At 47.9% G+C, this 23,220-nt stretch overlaps 1 protein-coding gene across 5 annotated transcripts; it reads right to left on the bottom strand.

Annotated features, from left to right (window-relative positions):
* Window positions 1–6,321: 6,321 nt before the first annotated feature.
* Window positions 6,322–22,887, bottom strand: LOC122890043 (zinc finger protein 596-like). 5 transcript variants are annotated; one of them, XM_044225725.1, is made up of 7 exons: window positions 22,858–22,887; window positions 22,181–22,345; window positions 13,419–13,503; window positions 11,670–11,796; window positions 10,676–10,771; window positions 10,140–10,222; window positions 6,322–9,674 (listed from the first exon to the last, which is right to left on the bottom strand). In XM_044225725.1, the coding sequence occupies exons 3-7, from the start codon at window positions 13,428–13,430 to the stop codon at window positions 8,430–8,432; spliced, it is 1,563 nt and encodes a 520-aa protein (XP_044081660.1). In that variant the 5' UTR covers window positions 13,431–13,503; window positions 22,181–22,345; window positions 22,858–22,887; the 3' UTR covers window positions 6,322–8,429. The 5 variants fall into 5 exon arrangements, with proteins under 5 accessions (XP_044081660.1, XP_044081662.1, XP_044081659.1 ...); XM_044225727.1 differs by having other exon boundaries at window positions 22,181–22,342; window positions 22,858–22,874; XM_044225724.1 differs by lacking the exon at window positions 22,858–22,887 and adding an exon at window positions 22,581–22,812.
* Between the last annotated feature and the right edge of the window lie 333 nt (window positions 22,888–23,220).

The following is a 23,220-nucleotide window of genomic DNA, read 5'->3' as shown; positions in this document are numbered from 1 at the left end:
CCCGGGCCGTGTCCCTCCAGAACACCTGCACTCGAGTCTGCGACAGTTGTGTGTCTTACACTGCCCAAGGGGTCCCAACAGGAATCAGCATTGAGAATCATTTAGCTAAAAACTGCTGCTTAAACCGTAACATGCTTACAGGTCTCCTGGGGCGCCGGGTCTCAACACCAGGAAATGGTAATTCAGGAAGTTTGGGACGGAACCATGAGGTTCCACCTTAAAAAAAAAAAAAAAGATTTTATTTATTCATGAGACCGAGAGGCAGAGGCAGAGGCAGAGGCAGCGGCAGCGGCAGCGGCAGCAGCAGCTCCCCAGCGAGCAGGAGCCCGATGTGGGCGTCCGTCCCAGGACCTGAGCTGAAAGCAGCGGCCCAACCCACTGAGCCCCCGGCCGCCCCTTCTCCCAGGCCATCTGAGTGGCCGTCCCCCGACTGCTGTCTAAGCACTGTGCTGAGTTGGGCTGATTTCTCCCGAAAAATGAACAGTTCTTCAGGCACGAGCTCCTCAGCGGAACGCCTGGACGTTCTCTCGAAACTGGTGACAGCAGAGAAAAGCCGCCGACCCCCTTCCGTGCGCCGTCCTGCTGCCAGCAGCTTCGCGGCCCCGACGGCAGGCTGGGAGCGGACGCGTCTGGGACCGCGACGGACGCCGTGGGCCCCGGTGAGCCCGGGAGGCCCGAGGGGAAGGTGGGCTGGAGGCTGGCTGGGGGCACCGACGTGTGCCGGACCCCGGTCGGGGGAGAAACGTGTGCGAAGTCCGTTCAGCCGCGGGCTCTGGGAACACGGGTCCCTGGAGCCGCGAGGACCACCGGACCTCGGACCTTCCCGCGTCGGCTCCGGTGCGAGCGGGGGGACCCCCGCCCTGGAGGCGGCCGAGACCGCTGCTCCGCCGCTGTCCCGCAGGAGCACGGACGCCCCAGACGCGGCCGCCTGGCGAGCCGCGGACCCGGAGGGCACCGCCACGGGACCGAGCGCAGGGACCCAAGCGGAGAGCCGGAGGCGCGCGCGCCCGGCCCGGGGCGGCTCGTCCACTCGTGCGGACGCGGACGCGGGTCTCCCGCGCCGGCCCGATGCGGCGGCTCCAAGGACTCCATGGCCCGGAGCGCCCACGGCCCGGCCCGGCCCGCACACCGCGGCCCACCTGCTCCCGCCGCACCCGCAGCGCTTTCTCGGCGGCCGGGAAGGAAACCGCCGCCGTTTACGGCGTCCCCGGCCTCACGCCGCGACCCTCACAGGACCGACGCCGTCCCGCACACCGCTGCGCACGCGCCCCGGCGGCCGGAAGTGGTGGCGGACTCCCCGGCCCCGCCCTCCCCGGGCCCCGCCTCCGCGCGACCCGGAAGCGCTGTCTGGAAGCACCGCCCCCGCCTGCGAGCCGGACGTTCCGGCGTGTGCACAGCCGCGCTGCGCGGTCGGGGTGCGCCCCTGGGTTGCCCCAGAGCCCGGAGCTGGGCGGGGAGGCCGGCTCTGCCCGGGACACCCCCTGCCCTCCGTCCGGAGGCCCTGCGGGCTCTGCCTGCCAGGTTTTGTTTACGTTCCGCCGGGCAGCGATTCCCTCGGGGGCCGTCCGGATTCGGTCCCTGCAAGAGCCCAGGTGGGCGCGGGGCGGGAACGGTTCCGTGTGCACCTGCGGGAGGGGTGCAGAGGGGGGACGGGTTCGTGTGCACCTGCGGGAGGAGTGCAGAGGGGGGACGGTTCCTAGTGCACCTGCGGGAGGGGTGCAGAGGGAGGACGGTTCCTAGTGCACCTGCGGGAGGGGTGCAGAGGGGGGACGGGTTCCGTGTGCACCTGCGGGAGGGGTGCAGAGGGGGGACGGTTCCGTGTGCACCTGCGGGAGGGGTGCAGAGGGGGGGGGACGGGTTCCGTGTGCACCTGCGGGAGGGGTGCAGAGGGAGGACGGGTTCGTGTGCATCTGCGGGAGGGGTGCAGAGGGAGGACGGGTTCCGTGTGCACCTGCGGGAGGGGTGCCGAGGGGGGTACGGGGAGCGGCTCCGTGTACACGTGGGGGGTGCAGAAAAGGACAACCAGAAAGATGGAGGAGGGGCAGGTGCGAGAAGTGTAGACACCGGAGTCCTCGTAGTTTGTGTTTTATCTTCTCCCTGTATAGTGTCGTACCCGGATTATGAAGACGCCGTAGTTTTCTACTCTTGGCTGTATTCTGAAAATATTCTTTGGAACTTAATAATTTTCCCTGTTTCAGTGTACATTTGTTAAGGAGAGTTTTTTTTACTTTGGGAGCAATAAAGTTTAGTTTAACCAGTTTGTGTAGTAATGGATTTTCTTTATGTGATCTTTTAACTTTGTGGGCTGTAAACTCAAGTTTTGACTACGTCTGTGCTCCCTTTATCCCTTCTCAGCGAACGTTCAGGGACGCGCTGAATGGTAACTCGTGTTTTGTCGGGACAAAGCCCTTGATGATGAACACACCACATAGAGCTCTTCACACACGTGGCCATCCTTCATGGTTTCCAGTACTGGTAACTGGTTCTTAACTTCCTGTTTTCTGAGAGTCTAATGTGGTGTCTGAGAAAAGTTCACTGCTTGAGATCATTATGACGAAAACCATGATAGAGAAGCTGCTGAGGAGTATGAAATCTGGCCTGTGATCTTTGCAGGTAGGGTGGGAAGGGGAAGCCTGTCCCGTGAGGGTGCTGGTGGTTGCAGCCTGCCGGCTTCTGCTGACCTCCGTGCCTGTCCCCGCACATGAACGGGGTTCCAGGGCGGTGGGCAGGTGAGGACCGAGACTGTTTACACTAAGCACAGACCATAGGTGTCTCTTCCAAGGAGAGGGGCACCCAGTGATGTGTCGTGAGCTTAGGGAAGGAAAAGAAGAATGCAGAGGGAGTTAAGGAACCAGGAGTGGGTGGGATACTGGGAAGTTCCAGAGCAGGAGAAATGAGTCTCTGCCCACCTTCCGGGAGATCAGTGCTCTGCAGGCACTAGCAGCGTCTTGAGCGTCTGATTTCAGTCACATACCCACTGTGCCGAGTGACGTGTGGGTGTCACTAGGATAGGAAGACTTTCTGAAGAAACAGAAAAACGAACTCTGGGTCTCTGTGTTGAAGTTTATTGTCACTGTGAGTTCTGAAGTAAAGATTCACGGCAGCTGAACTCTCCGCTTCAAAGGGTGAAAAAACACTGCATTGATGCTGTAAAAATCTATTAGGAACCGAAAGAAGAAAAGGAAGATCCGCACACAGAGGAGGGCAGGAGTAAGCAGTGAGGGAGCACGAGGCCGAGTCACATCTACTCGGGGGGCTTAGAACACCCAGCCTCGGCGGCTGGCGAAGCCCCGTGGAGACAGCCCGGCTGCAGTCCCGAAGGAGAGGCCCGGGCAGGGCGTCCTCCCCTCAGGAGGGACTTCCCACTGAGCATCCTCACAGGGGCCGTAGTTCTAGGGCAGATGACGGGGTCTGGAGTTAAACGTTTGTCTGCCTCCGCGCAGTTTGGAGTGAGCTGCATTTTGTGTTACCACGTCTCTGCCTCTTCCAGGAGCCCGGGCTGTGTGTGTTTGCCTCGTCCCGGGGTCCGTTCCGGGGGCCCGGCCCAGCCTGGAGCAGGAGGGGGTGGGAGGCAAGACTTCCAGCTCTTGGCGTCCAGACCAGAAGGGCCCGTTCTGACCTGGAGGCCAGTTGAGGGCCACTAGCCAGGCTCCCGAGGTCACTCCTGCCGCATGAGTCTCACACACAACACTGTTGAGCCTGCCTGCGCTCGTGCGGGTCGGGGTGGAAGGTTATGCGGGACAAATCCCAGAAACCTCCAGCCACACAGCACAGTGCTGGAGTTTCTGTGGGTGGTGTCCCCGTGTTTCAGTAGAAAGAGGACTCCTGATGTGTATGGCTGTGGCACAGGAAGGTACGTTGATTCCAAGCTCTGAAAGGCATAGTCTCAACACTCAGGAGTGAGTTGCCTTGGAAGGAAGCTCAGACAGGAAGATGAGCAGGAGTCAGGAATCCCTCTTCCTTAGAAGAAGAGTTATTCTGTTGGTTGTTATGTCCTCTCCCTCCTGAAATGCGATTTTAGACTAATGTTTAGCTCTCAACTATCCTACCTAACACGTGCTCACTGTCCCTCACGGTGTTTTCTGAGTCCTCTTCCATCTCTAGATAGATCCCATCTATGAACCACGGACATCAGACTTGTGAAGCATTTCCATTTGGGGTTGAGTTGTTGGACTTCATGTGCAGGTAGGGATTGGAGATGGGGTGAGTACTACGGTTTCAGTGAGGTAGGGTAGCAGGATTTCCTGGGGACCAAAGCAGGATGCCCTGTCAATTCTCTCTGGGTAAGGACTAGTTAATGTGCAGGAATCACTGGAAAATAAGGTTGGTAATGGAAAATTTGATCTCCCTGACTTCATAATGCATTCCAGCCCTACAAAGTGAGCCTGTGTGGATCTGGCCTCAAAATATTAGTTACTTGGAATAAAGTGAGAGAATGTAGAAATCTACATGATGGGATGGGTTTTACTCTACAACTGCTTTTTAAAAATGAGATTAAGGGGTGTCTGGGTGGTTCACTGGGTGATCTCAGGGACCTGGTATCGAGGCCCGCATTGGGCTCCTTACTTTGTGGAGAATCTGCATCTCCTTCTCCCTTACCCACTCTCCTTGCTTGTGTTCTCTATTTTTCCCACCAATATTTTTCTTTAAGATTTTATTTATTTAACAGACATCACAAGTGGGCAGAGAGGCAGGCAGAGAGAGAGGGGGAAGTAGTCTCCCTGCTGAGCAGAGAGCCCGATGGGGGCTCGATTCCAGCACCCTGGGATCATGACCTGAGCCGAAGGCAATGCCCAACGACGGAGCGTGGCAGGCACCCCTGTATGTGTCTTTAAAGCTGAAGTGCGTCTTCTGATGGTGTTCTTTGTTTGGGTATTGCTTTTAGTGCAGCTACCCACTCTGCCTTTCTGTTACAGAGTTTAGTCCGCCCACATCTTTGGTGACTGCTGGACGGGTTTACTGATGCCATCTCATTTGTTCTCTTCTAGATAAGAGAACTGTCTGTGGGTGTTGATGGTTTTCTGTAGTGCTGTGCTTTGATCCTGTCTTTGTATCTTCTGTGTGTCAACTGTTGCTCTGTGGTCACTGGAGACTTCCATAAAACATCTAGATGTGACAGTCTAATGTAAGCTGATAAGCAACTTGACTCCCCTTATGTTTTACATTTTTGATGTTTTTCACATTGTGTCTTTTAAAAATTATGGTAGCTATAGTTATTCTCAGTACTTTTCTCTCTCAATCTTGCTGCTGGAAGTAAGTGGTTAATGTATCACCATAAAATAGGATTGCAGTATTCTGAATTTAGCTATCTAACTACATTAAATGCTTATTTTGTTATTTATAAAAAAGATTTGTTATGTATTTGTCCGAGAGAGTGAGAGTGAGCACAGGCAGGCAGAGGGAGAGTAAGAAACACTCCTTGATGAGCAGAGAGCCTGACGCCTCCGATGCCGGGCTCCATTCCAGCACCCTGTGATCATGACCTGAGCTGAAGGCACAGGCTTAACCGACCGAGCCACCCATGCACATCTATGTTCTTTCAAATCTTGTATTTGCTGTATCGTTTCTCATACCTTTTCTATGTGTGGTCCTGCTCCGAACTCAGGTCTCCTCTTGGGGGGTGTGGAATTCCTGATTGCAGGCCTTCTCTTAATGCTGCAAGGCTGGGCCACATGCTCACAGCCTTCTTTTTGCTTTCCCTAGTGTGCTGCCAAGTGCTCCTGTTTGACTCCCAGTCCTACAGAGTGGGGCCAGTGCTGTCTGCATGCTCTAGCCAGCTGCAAGGCCTCAGTCTGGATGCAGTTGGGAGTGCACTCCAGGAGCTGAGCGCCAGGTTTGGAGATGTGTGGGTGATGTGCACTGAGCACTGGGGGGTTTCTGAGGGGCCGTGTAGTCTGCAGTGGAGTTAGTAGGATCCACGTCTTTGATACCCTGTAAGACCTTTTCACGGGATTCCCAGCCCCAGGTTATGTAGCTCACCCCGGTATTGTAGGGAGTGCAGAAAAGACCTGGGTTTCTTTGGCTAGAGGTCACTCACTCAGATGCTCTCCCTTTCCCTGTGGGAAAGAATGTGGGCCAGAATGCTTTCTCATGGCACTAAGGCGCGCCCTTTTTGGGGAATGGGGATCCAGGTAAAGTGAGACTGTTACTCTTACCCTTTTTAATGTGCCTGGTCTCCAGCGATCTTCCATTTGCTCCAGCCCTGTGCTGGACCTCCATCAGAAGGCGGTCCCACTGGTTTGTATGGTTGACATAATGGGGGTTTGACATAAACACAGTACCAAGAAACTAAATTAGGAAAGTACAGATAACCAAACCAGATTCCCATGAGAAGGTATCAGACTTTTAATGTGATTCCAACTTGTAAACTGTGATTTTTTTTCTTATATAAATAGTTACTGTTTTTAAAATCCTGACACATATATTATGCATTAAACCTAGAGATAAATCATTCTTTGGTCTGAAGTATGTCTAGGTGAATTATTTCTGTTTTGGCCCTGAGTAGCTTGCATTGTACCAACTAACTAGTGGCAGCAGTGAACCCTTCATGAAGGACGCAAGCAACTGCCCAGCGGCACCACAGTGTAGCCTCTCTGGGTGACATGACATGACCTGAGGAGAGAAGCCCGCCGATGTGGTCATCATATTCACACCGGTTTCTTCTACTGAAGCACCTGGAAATGAACACCACAGAAGGACAGTCCGGAGAAGTAGGCAGCTTGTCCTGACTGAAACAAAATCAACTGGAAATTGGTTTAAGTGAAATACTGAGGCTTCTGCTTCCAGATAAGTTGTTGAGTAGAGACAAGACAGACAACAGGAAATTAAAGATTCAATCAAATAAAAATTGTACTGTTTTAAATTCAGAGATTTGTGAAATCAGAGAGGACTGTAAGAACCATGAAGAGACCATCCGATTTCCACAAGTCTGGGAATTTGCTTTGTATAGACACTGAAAATCATGGGCAAAAAAACACTATGAGGAAATGGCAAGTAGATGGAGATAGGCTGATAGAAAAATAGAGAATCTCCAATCCTGGGATCCTTTTCCCCATAGGTTTTTAGGTGGGGATAAGGAGGAAAAGCATTTTGTCTTCTCAGTTTATAGTATTTTGGGAGTTGTCTTCATAAATCTAGAGGAACAACCTGGAAGACATTAATGTCTTGAGCGAAATCAAAACTGCTGCCTAGCCCGAGCATATTTCAGCTCCTGGATGGAAGAAGTGATGTTTCCTCACTTGAAGAGAATAAACTCATCTGGGTAAAACCACATCAACGTAAGTCTCCTCCTCTTTTTAAGACTGTGCAAAGTTAAAAAATACAAAAACATCTTTGCAAAGCAGCAGGAAAGGTGATGGAACAAATTCTCATGTATCTTTGGAGTTAGGAGGAAAATGTGTAATATTACTATACAAAACAGAAGTTATAAGAAACACAAGAAGATGGAGAAACTCAATAGTTCTAGGTTTGGGAAGCACTGTTCTGTTGGTGATGTTCACAGGTCACTTTAAGACTTTAAACACAGCAAGCAAATTCGGGTGAGGAAGCATCAATAAACACAACAATGATTTCTTCAAACCAAAGGAGACAGTTGAAACGGATTGAAAAGGGCATTGCATCCTCACTCAATTAATTATAAGCATCTGTATTCTCTTTTTTGCCATGTGTGAACAAGGATGCCTAAGCCTGTTCAAGTGAGTAGGATCAGCGACTTGGCCTGTTACCTGGTGTCTCCCATCTTTCTGCATTTGCCTTTTGAGGGGGGGACCTGGGATGCAGAGGTCTCCTCAGTTGGGTGAGTTGTGCATTGGTGGCTGCTATGACGGGGAAAAGGGCAGTCTTGTCTCTTCTGCTGCTGCTTTCAGCTGTGCCAAACTGGTGTTTGCCATTAGTAGAGGGAGTGCTTTGTCACTACAGACATTACTGTTAGGTCAGGTAATTTAGGCTTTCTGCACACAGGATACTCCAAATGTCCTCAATGCTTATTATGTCCTAGTTCTCATGGAACACAGCCCTTTGGCAACAAAATTCTCCTGTCTTCCTAGGAATGTTTTTTTCCCCCTTATTTGTTTTAGCAGACTTCTGCATGCCAGATGTGTTGCTGAATGAATGAGTGCATGGTGATTACAGGTCTAGAGACTCTGCTGCACAATTTGCTTATTTAAAGGATGAAGGAAAGTATTTCTGCATTAATTACAGACCTGTTTTCTCTGACATGCCACTTCTCCATTTTGTTCGACAGAACTGTGGGTGAAAATTCTTCCATACTCCATTTATATTCTTCCATGTCAGTCCATTCTGTGAAGGTTTGGTGACCCACATGCAGATTCTCTTCACTTGGGATTACCTTCAGTTGAGTAAAGTAATAAGGATGGAAAAATGCTCTCCCACACCGATTATAAACCTAGTGTTTTTGAGTGTTTGAGCCCTCAAGAGTGTTTATAGTTTGAAGCTATAGGTGGTGAATCGTCTACACTGATTATTTTTACATGTATTTTCTCATGTTGTCTAAGGTTAAAATATTTACTGAAGGCTTTCCCACATACATAACATTTATATGGTTTCTCTCCAGTGTGGATTCTCTTATGCAGTCTAAAATTATAGCTTCTGTTGAAGGCTTTCCCACATACACTGCATTTGTACGGTTTCTCACCAGTGTGCGTTCTCTCATGTCGTCTAAGGACAGAAGAGTGATTGAAAGCTTTCCCACATAGGGGACATTCGTATGGTTTTTCTCCAGTGTGAGTTCTCTCATGTCTTTTAAGGACAGAAGAATCAGTAAAGGCTTTCCAACAGAGGTGACATTCATACGGTTTCTCTCCAGTGTGGGTTCTCTCATGTCGTCTAAGGACAGAAGATTCAGTGAAAGCTTTCCCACATAGATGACATTCGTAGGGTTTCTCTCCAGTGTGAGTTCTCTCGTGTTTTCTAAGGTGAGAACAGTGAGTGAATGCCTTTCCACAGAGATGACACTCATACGGTTTCTCTCCATTATGAGTTCGCTCATGTTGTCGAAGGTACGAAGTTTTATTGAATGTCTTCCCACATAGATGGCATCCATACGGTTTCTCTCCAAAGTGAGTTCTTTCATGTTTGTTAAGGTCAGAACAGTGAGTGAAGGCTTTCCCACATAGATGGCATTCATGGGGTTTTTTCCTCGTGTGAATCCTCTCGTGTCGCCGAAGGTTATAACTCTTACTGAAGGCTTTCCCACACAGATGACATTCATATGATTTCTCTCCAGTGTGAGTTCTCTCATGTTTTCTAAGGTCAGAACAATGAGTGAAGGCCTTCCCACACAGATGACATCCATGTGGTTTCACTCCAGTGTGAATCATCTCATGTCGCCTCAGGTTAGAACTTTTTCCAAAGGCTTTCCCACATTCATGACATTCAAATGTTTTCTCTCCATTCTGAGTAGTATTGGTTTGTCTATGGGCAGAGCTTTGAATAAAGGCATTCCCACGCTGATGACATTCAAGTGATTTACTTGCACTGTGACTCTGCTTACGTGTATTAAATGATGGGGAACAACTGCTGTCTTTTCCACATTCTTTGCTGATACGGGGATTCTTTCCCATTTTAAGTACCACATACTGAGTCCATGTTAGTATTTCAGTTAAATTTTCTCCAAAATCATTGCATTCAAAAGGATTCTCCTGAGTGTGAGATCTCTGTTATTCAAAAGGAAATGAGAGACTGTTGAAAAAGTTCCTCAAATTTATTCCTTCCTTCCTTCGTCTACATATAAATTCTATAGACATCATTCAGGGACAGAGTCCTACAACACTGTCTACATTAGTTACATAAACATGTATGTATTCCTCTCCAGCAAGCACAGAAATTTTCTTTTTTTTAACAGCCCAAATGCAGAGATATCTGATTAAAGACAATGTTTCAAAACAATACTGTGTTTCAAATGTTAGGTATGTAAGTTATGACCATGTAGCTGTTTACAAGACCTCAGGTTATGGTTTTGACTTCAGATTAATTTCTTCCCTAAAATCAAACTAACCAAAACTTCTTGCTGTGAAAACCCTTGATTCCAGCTTAAATTATGATTGGTTAATGGTGCCCAATTCCTTCCTTATTCAATACCCACATCTCTCAAAGCACAGGTTCATCCCCTTGAGGCTTACCATTGCAGTGACTAATGCTGTGTCCTTCTTGCAGATATGTTGCATGAATATAATTTCTTGTTTTTTAAGATCATCTTCCCTATCTGAAATGATTGGGGAAAAAATTGCAATAGTGACATTGACAGAATTAAGATGCTGAAGACACTAAATGCTCATGGAATATGTTTTGAATACTGACACAGAGATGGGAAAGAATGTCAAATTAAGGAGAAGAAACACAGAGGACATCAACAGTTGACATTTTCAGGACTGAAAGATGAGAAAAAGATGGAGATGGCAAGCTGGGGAGGAAAAGAGAGGGAAAATCTTCACAGAAGAAAATCATGGAAAGGGACATCTGGTGTATTTTAACTTCAATAGTACATAACTATTACCTTCCCAAAGACAGAACAGAAATTGACGCCTGTTAAATATAATGACAATATCTAAAAAAATGTCCCCCTATCATATTGTCTATCTTTTTAAAAAGCAGCTAAGTTTCATCTGATGATTCTTAGGGCCTACTCACTCACTTAGTAGCTCTTAAGGTAGCTCACCCAGACTCTGGCATTGCAGCAAACCTAGCCCTTCTTTTGAAAGGTGCTCTCCTGGTTCCAAGTGGGAAATCGTTTCAGATTTGTAGAGCTGTCTGCCTGTTCATAGAAAAAAGAGCATTGAATTTTGACTTCTGTGTAGGACATGGCATGATCATCAATGTAGGGCCAACTAATGGGAAAGAATGAGGTAACCTCTGAAAGTCCTCTCTGGTAAGAGTATGTTGAAAACAACATAGGTAGTTCTTCACCAACAGAAGGTTAACTCTTGACCTTTCCCAAAGACTTTAAGGACCTGTCATTACTGATGCCTAACTAAGTTCAGAGACCAACTGTGCAATCTTCAATATTTTAACACAGTGAGAAGATGTAAGTTCTCACAGTGTTTGAATATTATATCCTAAATGAACCCAATAAATAAAACTCCACCAGAAAAATCTAGATTCTGCATGGAAAACCACCTATCTGTTTTTTTTTTTTTTTTTTACTTAAGATTTATTTATTTTAGAGAGACCCAGGGTGGGGAGGGGAAAAGGGCGAGAGAAACTTAAGCAGTTTCTGCACTGAGCATGGAGCCACTTTATTGTTCAATTCCACGACTCTTGAGCTCATGCCTGACCTGAAACAGAGTTGGACACTTAACCAGCTGTGCTACTCAGGTGCTCCTGGTTTTTTTTTTTTTTAAATACCATGGTCTGATCAGTCCCCACCAGAAAAAAATTTTTTTTTTAAAAAGTCAATGTATTTACTTACCAATTCAAAAATAATGAATTCCCACCACTGTTTGGGTGTTGTGGAGATTGAGCAGCAAGAAAGACATGAAACTGTGTGAAGAAAATTACATTCTAGTGGGATGACAAATCAAAGTACAATGTGAAGTTTGTTGTGAGTTGTAAGAAGGACAGTTTTCAGTGAGAAATGAGGAGTCTTAGCCACAAAGCTGTTGAGTGAATGAGTGAATAGAAATATACATACATAGTAACACTAAGAGACTCACCAATTGAGACCAGGTGACTGATGTTCTCCAGCATCACATCTCTGAAGAGTTTTCTCTGGGACCTGTCCAGCAGGGTCCACTCTTCCTGAGTAAAGTCTACAGCTACATCCTCAAACGTCACTGATTCCTAGAAGATTATGGATGTTTTCAGACAGGACCATCCCTGCCAATATTCAGGGGCAGAAGGTACAGACAACGGCACTAAGGAAGTGGGGGCTGCACGTACAGAAAACTCAAACAGAATGCTGGGTTCAGTCATCTTCAGTGCACACCTGGACATCTAACTTTCACATATACCCAGACACATTCATAATACATACATTTCATTACAGAGATATAGAATGAGGTGTGATCTAACCTGTGGGTTTTGCAATAAACTTGTAAGTGAGACTTCCAGATCATGAGTATAATAGTCTCTCTGGAACACTTAAAACTAAAACACTATTTTCCACCAATTTCAAGTAAATCTATGGACTCATGACACAACCTGCCACTTTTAAAGTACAATATTATTCCCCTATATGATCTCAGTTTCATCATCTATGATATGTTGTAATGACCTTTTATGAGTTCTTAAAGATCCAATGATATAGTAAATGCTAACAGCAAACATTTAAATGCAACTTCTAGTTTTACTATCCATTAACTACCAGAGTATTGAAACAGTGTCCATAATTCTGTAAAACTGAACAGAATCCACACAGGATATGAAATCAGCAGCACATCCTTTAATCTTCACATAACAGGTGTTCATTATAAAGCATAAAGCTAAATAGTTCATTATAAAGCATAAGGACAAATGGTTCATAAGCGTGAGCCAGAGGCTGAGACTTCCCTAAGGAAGGATAGTAGTGTCTGGACCCCTCCTATTGCCTGAGGCCCTCCAGGGATCTGTTATCATCATGCTTTTCTTTATCTCATCTCTCGGTTCACGTATGCTTAAAGCCACTTTACTGTTCCTGTCTCTTCAGCTCATCGAAAATTCCCAGGGGTCCTTGGGTTTCATTTTACCTCCTATATTCCTTTTCCTGAATTATACTCAAAGTTAAGAAAACAATACGCCCTATACATTGTTTCCAGTTACCAAATTTGAACTAAGGGAAATTATAAAGAGGGCGAAAAAAATCAGGATTTGGGACAAAGGAAGTAATGACTTTTAGTTTTCTCTTTTGTAAGTTTCAAAAAGTACAAACACATTCTATCAAAACTTTTAAGAGGTTTAAATTGGGGGAAAGAAAGGAGGGCTCCTCCTTGGCTTCTCTGGCATGACCGTCATTCATTTTCCCTCAGTATTAATCAGCAACAACCTCCCCCCCCCCGCCCTGGCACATATAATACTGCATTGACAGAGCTCACATGTGGTAACATCTGCCTTTCTACTGGACTGTAAAGTTATGCTCCTTTTTCATCTCTATCACCTATACTGACCTGAATCCTAAGCCCACTACAGTTAATAAAATGGTTAACAAGTACATTTTTGGTGACAACTAGGGCATGGGATGGCTATGAAGAAAAACTTCTCTCATGTCTCCTGAAAATGTAGGGCATTAACTGAACCTGAGATATCTCAACATAACATTGGGAAAAAGATTACCACATGATGAGTCCTTGACCAAACATGACCATTCCACAGTTCTTGGAAAGCTTGAAAAACTTGAGTGTACTCAGAACATGAATGCCTGTGGGATTTATGTCCATGTGATGGCAACAGACACGCTATTTCAGTAGGAAGAATAACTCCCTACTCACTTGTGAGTCCATTCTTAGTAGCTCAGTTGCCAAGTGTCTTCTGGGTTTTCACTCATACACAGTCTCTCAGCAACGGGAGGCAAAGCTGAGGAATGAGAAAGGAGCCAATTAAACTATAGCTGCCCACAATGTCCATACCCATTTGTTACGAAGACCCACTCCACCTGGAAGTGATCCCCAGCAGACCGGAGAGAAACATGCAATGCGCTCCAAAGGAAACAGGGAGAAGAGGTCGGCTCTCCAAAGGTAAGGCTCTACTACTGCTTGGAGACCGAAAGCAATGCCCTCAGTTTAGGAAGAATGTGAAGAGCCAGTTCCCTCCAATTCCAATTCCAGGATATCTTGCACCTGCCACATGCAGAAGCACTGTGAAATTTCCCAGACTTAGGTATTAGCTTGTTTATTAGCAGTTTCCCTAACTCCTCAGCTCTCTGGTGTCTCAACTCCATCCCTATACTTCCCTGTCCAGCCCTCTGGATACATATATCATCCATCATTGTCTCCACCAACACTGGCCTTTAGATTTGTTCTGACTGGGTTTTTGGTTATGAAGCAAGATCGTTAAGTATGAATTTTATGGGGGTGACTGGGTGCCTCAGTTGGTTGGGCATCTGACTTTGGCTCAGGTCATCATCCCAGCGTCCTGGGATCAAACCCCACATCACCTCCATGCTCAGTGGGGAGTCTGCTCCTCCTTCTCCTTCTGCCCCTCCCCCTGCTCATGCTCTCTTCAATGAATAAATAATCTTAAAAAAAAAAAAAAGAGAATGCATTTAATGGTAAGATTAGCCAGTTAAGTGACTTACTTCATTTTGAGGGTCAAAGGCACCCACCTTACAAATTTACCCCTTAAAATCCCCTGCATCAGAAAATTGCAGGAATATGTGGGTTACAGCAGAACTCATGTCTAACAATCTTTATGGGGTAGTACTTCCAGAAATTAAAGAATGAAAGGATTTTAAGAGGACGTTTATTTACTCCAGCTGAAGTTTTAGAAAATTGTTCACTGAAATCTGCATTAGCTGAAACTTCCCTGAATTTCGATGTTTGATTTTTTGTATTTGTCTGTGAAAGCATTTATAAATTTTAACTCCTCCCCTAAGACACCCATAGGAAGTAAGTGTATTTCATGGACAAGTAATAATAACGAGTCATAAATAGAAGCAGATTTAACTTACCCATTTGTATCTCATGTCAAGAAAAGATAAAGTTTTATTTTATGTGATTCTGTGCTTGGGAGATAAACATAACTTGTTTCTTCCTCAAAAGGATTCTGCTAATAATTATGGTTCTGTTACTAATTTAAGAAATGCCATCGTCGGAGAGGTTCCGGAAACTCCAGTAACATGACAACCTCCATGCACACCGGCACATACATTCACGTAAGCGGCCATCAGAACAGTGTTACAGGCAGAATCTGAATTTTCCTTTGCCTTTCTCCCACTCTCAAATTTTAGGGATTACACATCATACCTACATTTCGCCCGGAATAGTACCCCTAACATTAACCATAACAGACCCCACCCTGTGTTTACAACCTACTGTCCTTGCTTTTTCAAGAATTTGTTCCTGCGTCCACATTCTGTATGGTGTGAGAACCACCACACTGCCCCAATTCCCAGACATCAGCCTCCAGCCTGCCTCATTTTTTACTGCCCAGTTTAATTCAGTTATTCATCACCATAGGTATTTACCCAGGCTAATGCTATTTATGTCTTTTTACTTTATCTGCTGATCAAGGGTCCAATGGAAGGTGACTCCACATACTTGCTTATCCCATGACCGTATGTGGCAACAGTTGAGGACCAAGACACAGACCCTCCTGTATACGTCAAGTCACAACTCGCAGTGGCTTCCAAATGTATCCGGCAACACCATTCCTGTTTGGTAACTAATGAATCTTCCATGCTCCTTAAATATTTCAAACCTTCATGCCTTTGAACTCACACATTCTTATTTCTGTCCTCTTTTTCCAAAAAATGAGTTTTCCTACTAAGTAAATGAATTATCTAACTTAACAGATTACTCCTTATTTTTCTTTTTGACAGATTCTTTCCAGAGTGAGTGATCACTGTAAGCATTGATTTTACTATAAAGAGGGTATTTTCCATTTTATTTTATTATGGCAAAATACACACAATGTAACATTTACCATCCTAATCTTTTTTTTTCTTTTTTTAAAAGATTTTATTTTTCAAGTAATCTCTACACCCATCGTGCCCTGAGATCAAGACTCACATGCTCCACTGACTGACACAACCGGGCATCCTCCACCCTCGTCACTATAAAGTGTACAGTCCAGTGATGTCAATACATTCATAGTGTGCACTCATTGCCACCATCTGTCTCCAGAACTCTGTGCATCTTCTAAAGCATTAAACAACTCCCATTCCTCTTCCCACCCTCACTCTCTCACAGTCATGGAATTTCTACTGTGTATCCCTGGATGCTGGGATCATGACCCAAGCTGCCAGGAAGCCCTGAAATAATTTTAAATACCACAATAATTAGATCACATCAATGGATCATTAGAAAAACATTTGACCTTTCAAAATAATTGAGAATCTTTAAAATTCATGTCAAATAATAGGGAATACTTCTTGCTAATCAAGAAGATGTCAGCAAACATACTCAGCAGCAGACAAAGCAGCAGTTCCACTCATGAAAAGGCTGAGAAGAAGGGGCTGGCCAGGGCTGCCCCTACCCATCACGGCCTGGTACACGTGAGTCAGGACAAAGAGAAACAGAAAGGAAACACAGATACAGACTCAAAGACCTGGAACTGCAGTCGTCCTCAGAAGAGAGGACTTCAAATCCCAAAGAACAAGAGAATGCTTTTTAATGATCAGACCTAGTATGAATATTTTTAGAAGCGGACAGATCTATGCTTAATATGCTCAAGTCAATATATTTAGTTACAGTAATTAAAAAATAAGCAATCACTTTAAAAAAAAGTCTCTTCTTACAACAACAAACTATTATGGCTCCCATTTAAAATCATCATGTAGAACCATGTAAAAATGTTTTATGAACTTTTTGAGGACATAAAATGACAAGAATAAAGCCTACCAGACCAATTCTTAAGCTAGAAGACACTGAGGCATAAAAACCTCAGTGACTATAGAAATTTGGTACAATCCAAATTTAAAAGTAGCACATAGTATTTCATATAAAAACTGAGAATTACCTTAAAAGTCAATTTTGTGTCAATTTTGATTTTGGGTAACAGTACAGCCAAAACAATTTGGAACAGAAAAAAATGAAGGTAGGTCAAATTACCTATGAAGATACATTACCTGAAGCTTTAACACAACTTAAGTAGTTAAGATAAAGCAATGTTCAATGATACAATATTAGAAGTAAATGGAATGATTTTTAAAAAAGATTTTATTTATTTGACAGAGACACAGCGAGAGAGAGAACATAAGCAGCAGGAGTGGAAGAGGGAGAAGCAGGCCCCCTACTGAGGAGGGAGCCCAATGCGGGGCTCGAACCCAGGACCCTGGGATCATGACCTGAGCTGAAGGCAGCCGCCCAATGACTGAGCCACCCAGGTGCCCCTGAATATGATATTTTTTAATGTGAAATAGGTGATGCCTTCCTTCCACAGGAAAAGTACAAAGGAAAGGGCATGAAAAAAGGATTTTGGTTCAGTGCATAAACATTGTAAGAACAAAGTAGGTCTCTGTGCATGTATGATTAAACTACAAAATAAAAAAAAAAGTATGTAAATGCACATGAAAAAGGAATTAGAAAAACATTTAGTAACATTACATTTAGTAACTCTAAAAAAATAAAATACATTCAGTCTCTTTTAAGTAATTAGAAAATGGAAATACAGAGTTGTCATTTCATCCAAATCTACATGTTGTATGCACATAATGAATTCCTGGCTCTTGCAGGGGGAAACTTCATGAGTTGGTCATGGGTAAAGATTTCTTTGCAATTTCGGGGAGCCATCAGGCCAGAATCTATCATAACATGAAAGGTGCCCTCTCCAGGTCCAGCAAACTCTTGACTTACCCAGACTGTAGGGACCCTCAGAAGCCTGCGGAGGGCTGTATTCCTTATAATCTATCAACAGTAAAGGCGCGTTGGGATCAAGGTACTGTGAACAATGTTAAAATTCTCTTTATGTTTGGCATTTAGGTTGATCTTAAATAGCAACCAGTGAATAAAACACCATAAGTTGAAATGCCTCAATTTGTCCTGGCTATCAGCTTGTGATCTCTTCCTTCTATTGCAAATTCCTAATATTTTTAGCTCAAATGCACACATTCACTTTGTTAAGCTTCAAGTTCATTATACAACCAGGTATAACAAATCTCCCCTTATTGGTATTCTTTTCCAGGATTGTTCAGGTATTGCTGAGATTAATTCATTTTAATCCTTGTGTGTAAAGAGCTAATGGTACATCCAGATTTAGTCCTTATACAATACTTACTGGCAAACCTCACCGAGACTGTAGTACCCAGTCCTTGTCTCTAATCACAGACAGATGGAATTGGTCTGGAGTTTGGAGAGTACAGAGGAAAAGCCATGGGTAAATAAGGAAATGTGTTAGGCAGGCTACCTGAGAGTCAGAGATTAGTATGTCCCCAAAACAGCAATTTAGGAAGCAGAATAATCAACAGATAAGTGAACTTTTCCAGAGAAAGAGCCATTCCTGAATCACCATCATCATCATCTTTCTCCTAGTTTGGAAAATGTGCCATTCAGGATTTTGAAGAAACTGTGGGGAGGAAATCAGCATGCGGAGTAGGTGGTCCTCTGTGGTCTACTAAAGTACCAGGGAAGAGGAATGATAAACTTGCAGATGGAGAAGAACAAGTGTCTGCTCTGTGCTTCACAATGCCCGATTCCTGCTGAGGCCCACCTGTCACCTGGCATTCAGGGGAATGGGAGTCTGTGTGACCCTCCCTTTCAAGTCACAATCCTTGCAGTCTCTTGTGGTATAGGTTGAATACAGGATTACTAAGGGAGGATGTGGAGTTCTCCTCCTGTCTCTGTGCTCCCAGGCTCTCTCCCATCTATTAACACTCACTGCTCATTATCCCCCCGTCCCAAAACCAAGGTTTACCTTCCCGTTGGAGAGATGTTTGTTCTGTGCTTATTTAAAAAATTCTTGGTCTTTCCTTTCCCAAAGGTCTTGTGCTTTGTGTGTGGGTGTTTGGGTTAGGCAGAGATGACAGAAGGAGAGGCCTGGGGAGAATAAACTATCATTGCATTGGCCTTATGCATGCATTGGAGTTGTGTTCAATAGTGACAAGGCCTGCCCTTTTCACCCCTGCCGCTGAAGGTTCCAGACCATATTCCAGCCTCCTGAGCAGCAGCAACTTCTCTACTTCATGGTTTTACTCACACTGATTAAAAGCTTTTAATTTCCCTTTTCTCCAGAACATCATATCAATACATCAAAAAATGTACTGTTGGGGCGCCTGAGTGGTTCAGTCTGTTACGCCTCTCTGCCTTCCGCTCAGATCATGATCTCAGGGTCCTGGGACTGAATGCCTGCATGGGGCTCTCCGCTCATGGGAGAGTCTGCTTCTCCCTCTTCTTCTGCCCCTTGCCCCTGCTGGTGGGGGCTCTGTCTAAATAAATAAAATCTTTAAAACCACATAAAAAAAAAAAAGGAAGGTGTTGAATATTAGACTACCTGTTTAAACCTGGTTTTGAATTTGAAGACATGAGTCCTCAATATATCCAAGTGCTGCACACGGAACACTGTAGCGGCCCACAGAAACACTGCAGCTGCACACAGAAGCGCTGCAGCTGCCCACGGAAACACTGTAGCTGCACATGGAAACGCTGTAGCTGTGCATGGAAACACTATCTGCGCACGGAAACGCTGTAACTGCACACAGAAACGCTGTAGCTGCACTCAGAAACGCTGTAGCTGCACACGGAAATGCTGTAGCTGTGCACGGAAACACTAGCTGTGCACGGAAACGCTGTAATTGCACACAAACGCTGTAGCTGCACACGGAAACGCTGTAGTTGCACACGGAAACACTAACTGCGCACGGAAACGCTGTAGCTGCGCACAGAAACGCTGTAGCTGCACACAGAAACACTGGAGCGGCGCACAGAAACACTAGCCAAGCACGGAAACGCTGTAGCTGCGCACGGAAACGCTGTAGCTGCACACGTAAACACTAGCTGCGCACGGAAACGCTGTAGCTGCACACGGAAACGCTAGCTGCGCACAGAAACGCTGTAGCTGCGCACGGAAACACTAGCTGCGCACGGAAACTCTGTAACTGCACACAGAAACGCTGTAGCTGCACACGGAAATGCTGTAGCTGCGCACGGAAACGCTGTAGCTGCGCACAGAAACGCTGTAGCTGCACTCAGAAATGCTGTAGCTGCACACGGAAACGCTGTAACTCTGCACGGAAACACTGTAGCGGCGCACAGAAACACTAGCTAAGCACGGAAACGCTGTAGCTGCACACGGAAATGCTGTAGCGGCGCCCGGAAACACTAGCTGCATACGGAAACGCTATAGCTGAGCACGGAAACACTAGCTGCTCACGGAAACGCTGTAGCTGCACACGGAAACACTGTAGCGAGGCATGGAAACACTAGCTGCACACAGAAACGCTGTAGCTGTGCACGGAAACGCTGTAGTGACGCACGGAAACACTAGCTGCATACAGAAACACTGTAGCTGCGCACGGAAACGCTGTAGCTGCCCACGGAAACACTAGCTGCGCACGGAAACGCTGTAGCTGCACACGGAAACGCTAGCTGCACACAGAAACGCTGTAGCTGCGCATGGAAACACTATCTACGCACAGAAACGTTGTAGCTGTGCACGGAAATGCTGTAGCTGCGCACGGAAACACTAGCTGCGCACAGAAACGCTGTAGCTGCGCACGGAAACACTAGCTGCACACAGAAATGCTGTAGATGTGCACGGAAACATTAGCTGCACACAGAAACGCTGTAGCTGTGCATGGAAACGCTGTAGTGACGCACGGAAACACTAGCTACACATGGAAACACTGTAGCTGCGCACGGAAACGCTGTAGCTGCGCACGGAAATGCTGTAGCTGCACACAGAAACGCTGTAGCTGCACACCGAAACACTCTAGCTGCGCATGGAAACACTAGCTGGGCACAGAAACGCTGTAGCTGCACATGGAAACACTAGCTGCGCACAGAAACGTTGTAGCTGCGCACGGAAATGCTGTAGCTGCGCACGGAAACACTAGCTGCGCACAGAAACGCTGTAGCTGCGCACGGAAACACTAGCTGCACGCAGAAATGCTGTAGATGTGCACGGAAACATTAGCTGCACACAGAAACGCTGTAGCTGTGCATGGAAACGCTGTAGTGACGCACGGAAACACTAGCTGCACACGGAAACACTGTAGCTGCGCACGGAAACGCTGTAGCTGCACACAGAAACGCTGTAGCTGCGCACGGAAACGCTGTAGCTGCGCATGGAAACACTAGCTGGGCACAGAAACGCTGTAGCGGTGCACGGAAACACTAGCTGCGCACGGAAACACTGTAGCGGTGCACCGAAACACTAGCTGCACACAGAAACGCTGTAGCTGCACACGGAAACGCTGTAGCCGCGCACGGAAACGCTGTAGCGGTGCACGGAAACACTAGCTGCGCACGGAAACGCTGTAGTGACGCACGGAAACACTAGCTGCACATAGAAACGCTGTAGCTGCGCACGGAAACGCTGTAGTGACGCACGGAAACACTGTAGTGATGCACGGAAACACTAGCTGCACACGGAAACACTGTAGCGGCGCACGGAAACGCTGTAGCGGGGCACGGAAACGCTGTAGCGACGCACGGAAACGCTGTAGCGGCGCACGGAAACGCTGTAGCTGCTCACGGAAACACTAGCTGCGCACGGAAACGCTGTAGTGACGCACGGAAACGCTGTAGCAGCGCACGGAAACACTAGCTGCACACAGAAACACTGTAGCGGCGCACGGAAACGCTGTAGCGAGGCATGGAAACGCTGTAGCGGGGCACGGAAACACTGTAGTGACGCACGGAAACGCTGTAGCTGTGCACCGAAACACTAGCTGCGCACCGAAACGCTGTAGCGGCGCACGGAAACGCTGTAGCCACGCACGGAAACGCTGTAGCGGTGCACGGAAACACTAGCTGCGCACGGAAACGCTGTAGTGACGCACGGAAACACTAGCTGCACACAGAAACGCTGTAGCTGCGCACGGAAACGCTGTAGTGACGCACGGAAACACTGTAGTGACGCACGGAAACACTAGCTGCACACAGAAACGCTGTAGCTGCGCACGGAAACGCTGTAGTGACGCACGGAAACACTGTAGTGATGCACGGAAACACTAGCTGCACACGGAAACACTGTAGCGGCGCACGGAAACGCTGTAGCGGGCACGGAAACGCTGTAGCTGTAGCTGCGCACCGAAACACTAGCTGCGCACCGAAACGCTGTAGCGGCGCACGGAAACGCTGTAGCGGGGCGTGGAAACGCTGTAGCGGCGCACGAAAACACTGTAGTGACGCACGGAAACGCTGTAGCTGCGCACGGAAACACTAGCTGCACACGGAAACGCTGTAGCTGCGCACGGAAACGCTGTAGTGACGCACGGAAACGCTGTAGCGGGGCACGGAAACGCTGTAGTGACGCACGGAAACGCTGTAGCTGCGCACGGAAACGCTGTAGAATTATTTGCTAACCAACAAGAAACACTTCCGTATGTAATAAAGACAGGAAAAGTACCGTGAACTCTCGTCTGAATGTGACTTACCTGATTTAACCAGCAGAGCAACTTACGACTTCACAGCCACGTCCCTTGCATTGCCCGGCGCCAGCGCTGGCCGGTCTCACCCGACTGTCCGTGTTCCCGCGCTGCTCTGCCCTCACATGCTGGCCTGTGTTCCCCGGGCCACTTCCTCCCTCACGTCCGCTGCTCCTGTCGGGAGTCCTCCGTGACCACCCCGCCCGGCCTGCACGCCACTGCGCGGGGAGCCCGCCGTCCCTTCCCGGTCCTTCCTCCTCACCCTGCCGACACCCCGCGCCGCTCTCCGGGACGGAGGCGCTCCCTTCCCAGTGGGACCCGGCACGCGAACACGCCGGCACACGCAGCCCTGGGGCAGGTCTGGGGCGCGGGGACCCGGGCCCGCTCTCCCCCCGCGGCGGGGACTCACGGGCCTCCCCGAGGCGGGGACGGACCCCCGGCCGCCGGAGGACGACGGCGGCGGCATCGGGGAGGATTCTGTGGAGGCCTCGGGGGCGCCTTCGACTGCAAACAGACACGGACTACCGGCCCAGGGAGCGCAGGGCCCGGCGACTCCCCGCGGGTCTGACGGGCGGTTGCGGGGCCTGGGGCGCCCGCAGGAGTCCTCGGTCCCGGGGCGTGGAGAACGGAGCCAGGAAGGAGCCGAGGAGCCCGGGTTTAAACCTCAAAGACCACAATCCACTCACCAGACCAGGACCTTCGCTTCCGGAAATCCTCTTCCGGGTTAGTAGGAAATTACGTGTGGGGCGGGGCCAAGGTGGGGCGGGGCCGTGCGGGAGAGCTTCCAGCGTGGGGCGGGGCCGGTACAGCGGGCGCGGCCCTCCCGGGACGTGGCAGAGCCAGGGTGAGCGGGGACGAGTGGCCGCGGAGGGGCGGGGCCGGGGCGCGGCCAGCGTGGGGTCTGGGGATCGCCAGCGCGGCAGACCGCGGCCACAGCGCAGGGGCGGGGCCCGAGGGAGGACTAGGCGGAGCCGGGACGGGTCTCCGGCGAAGGGGCGGGGCCGGGACGCCGGCGCGTGGCGAGCCGGGACGCCGGCGTGGGGCGGGGC

Source organism: Neovison vison, chromosome 11 (assembly GCF_020171115.1).
Source record: "Neovison vison isolate M4711 chromosome 11, ASM_NN_V1, whole genome shotgun sequence".
Classification (NCBI taxonomy): domain Eukaryota; kingdom Metazoa; phylum Chordata; class Mammalia; order Carnivora; family Mustelidae; genus Neogale; species Neogale vison.
This window is presented reverse-complemented; position numbering and strand designations above follow the sequence as displayed.

Coding starts and splice junctions, on each gene's coding strand:
- LOC122890043 (XM_044225725.1), bottom strand. Junction 10,223..10,675: donor GCTGCAATGCCAGAGTCTGG/GTGAGCTACCTT, acceptor CAATCATTTCAG/ATAGGGAAGATGATCTTAAA. Junction 9,675..10,139: donor CAGCATTAGTCACTGCAATG/GTAAGCCTCAAG, acceptor TTTGAATAACAG/AGATCTCACACTCAGGAGAA.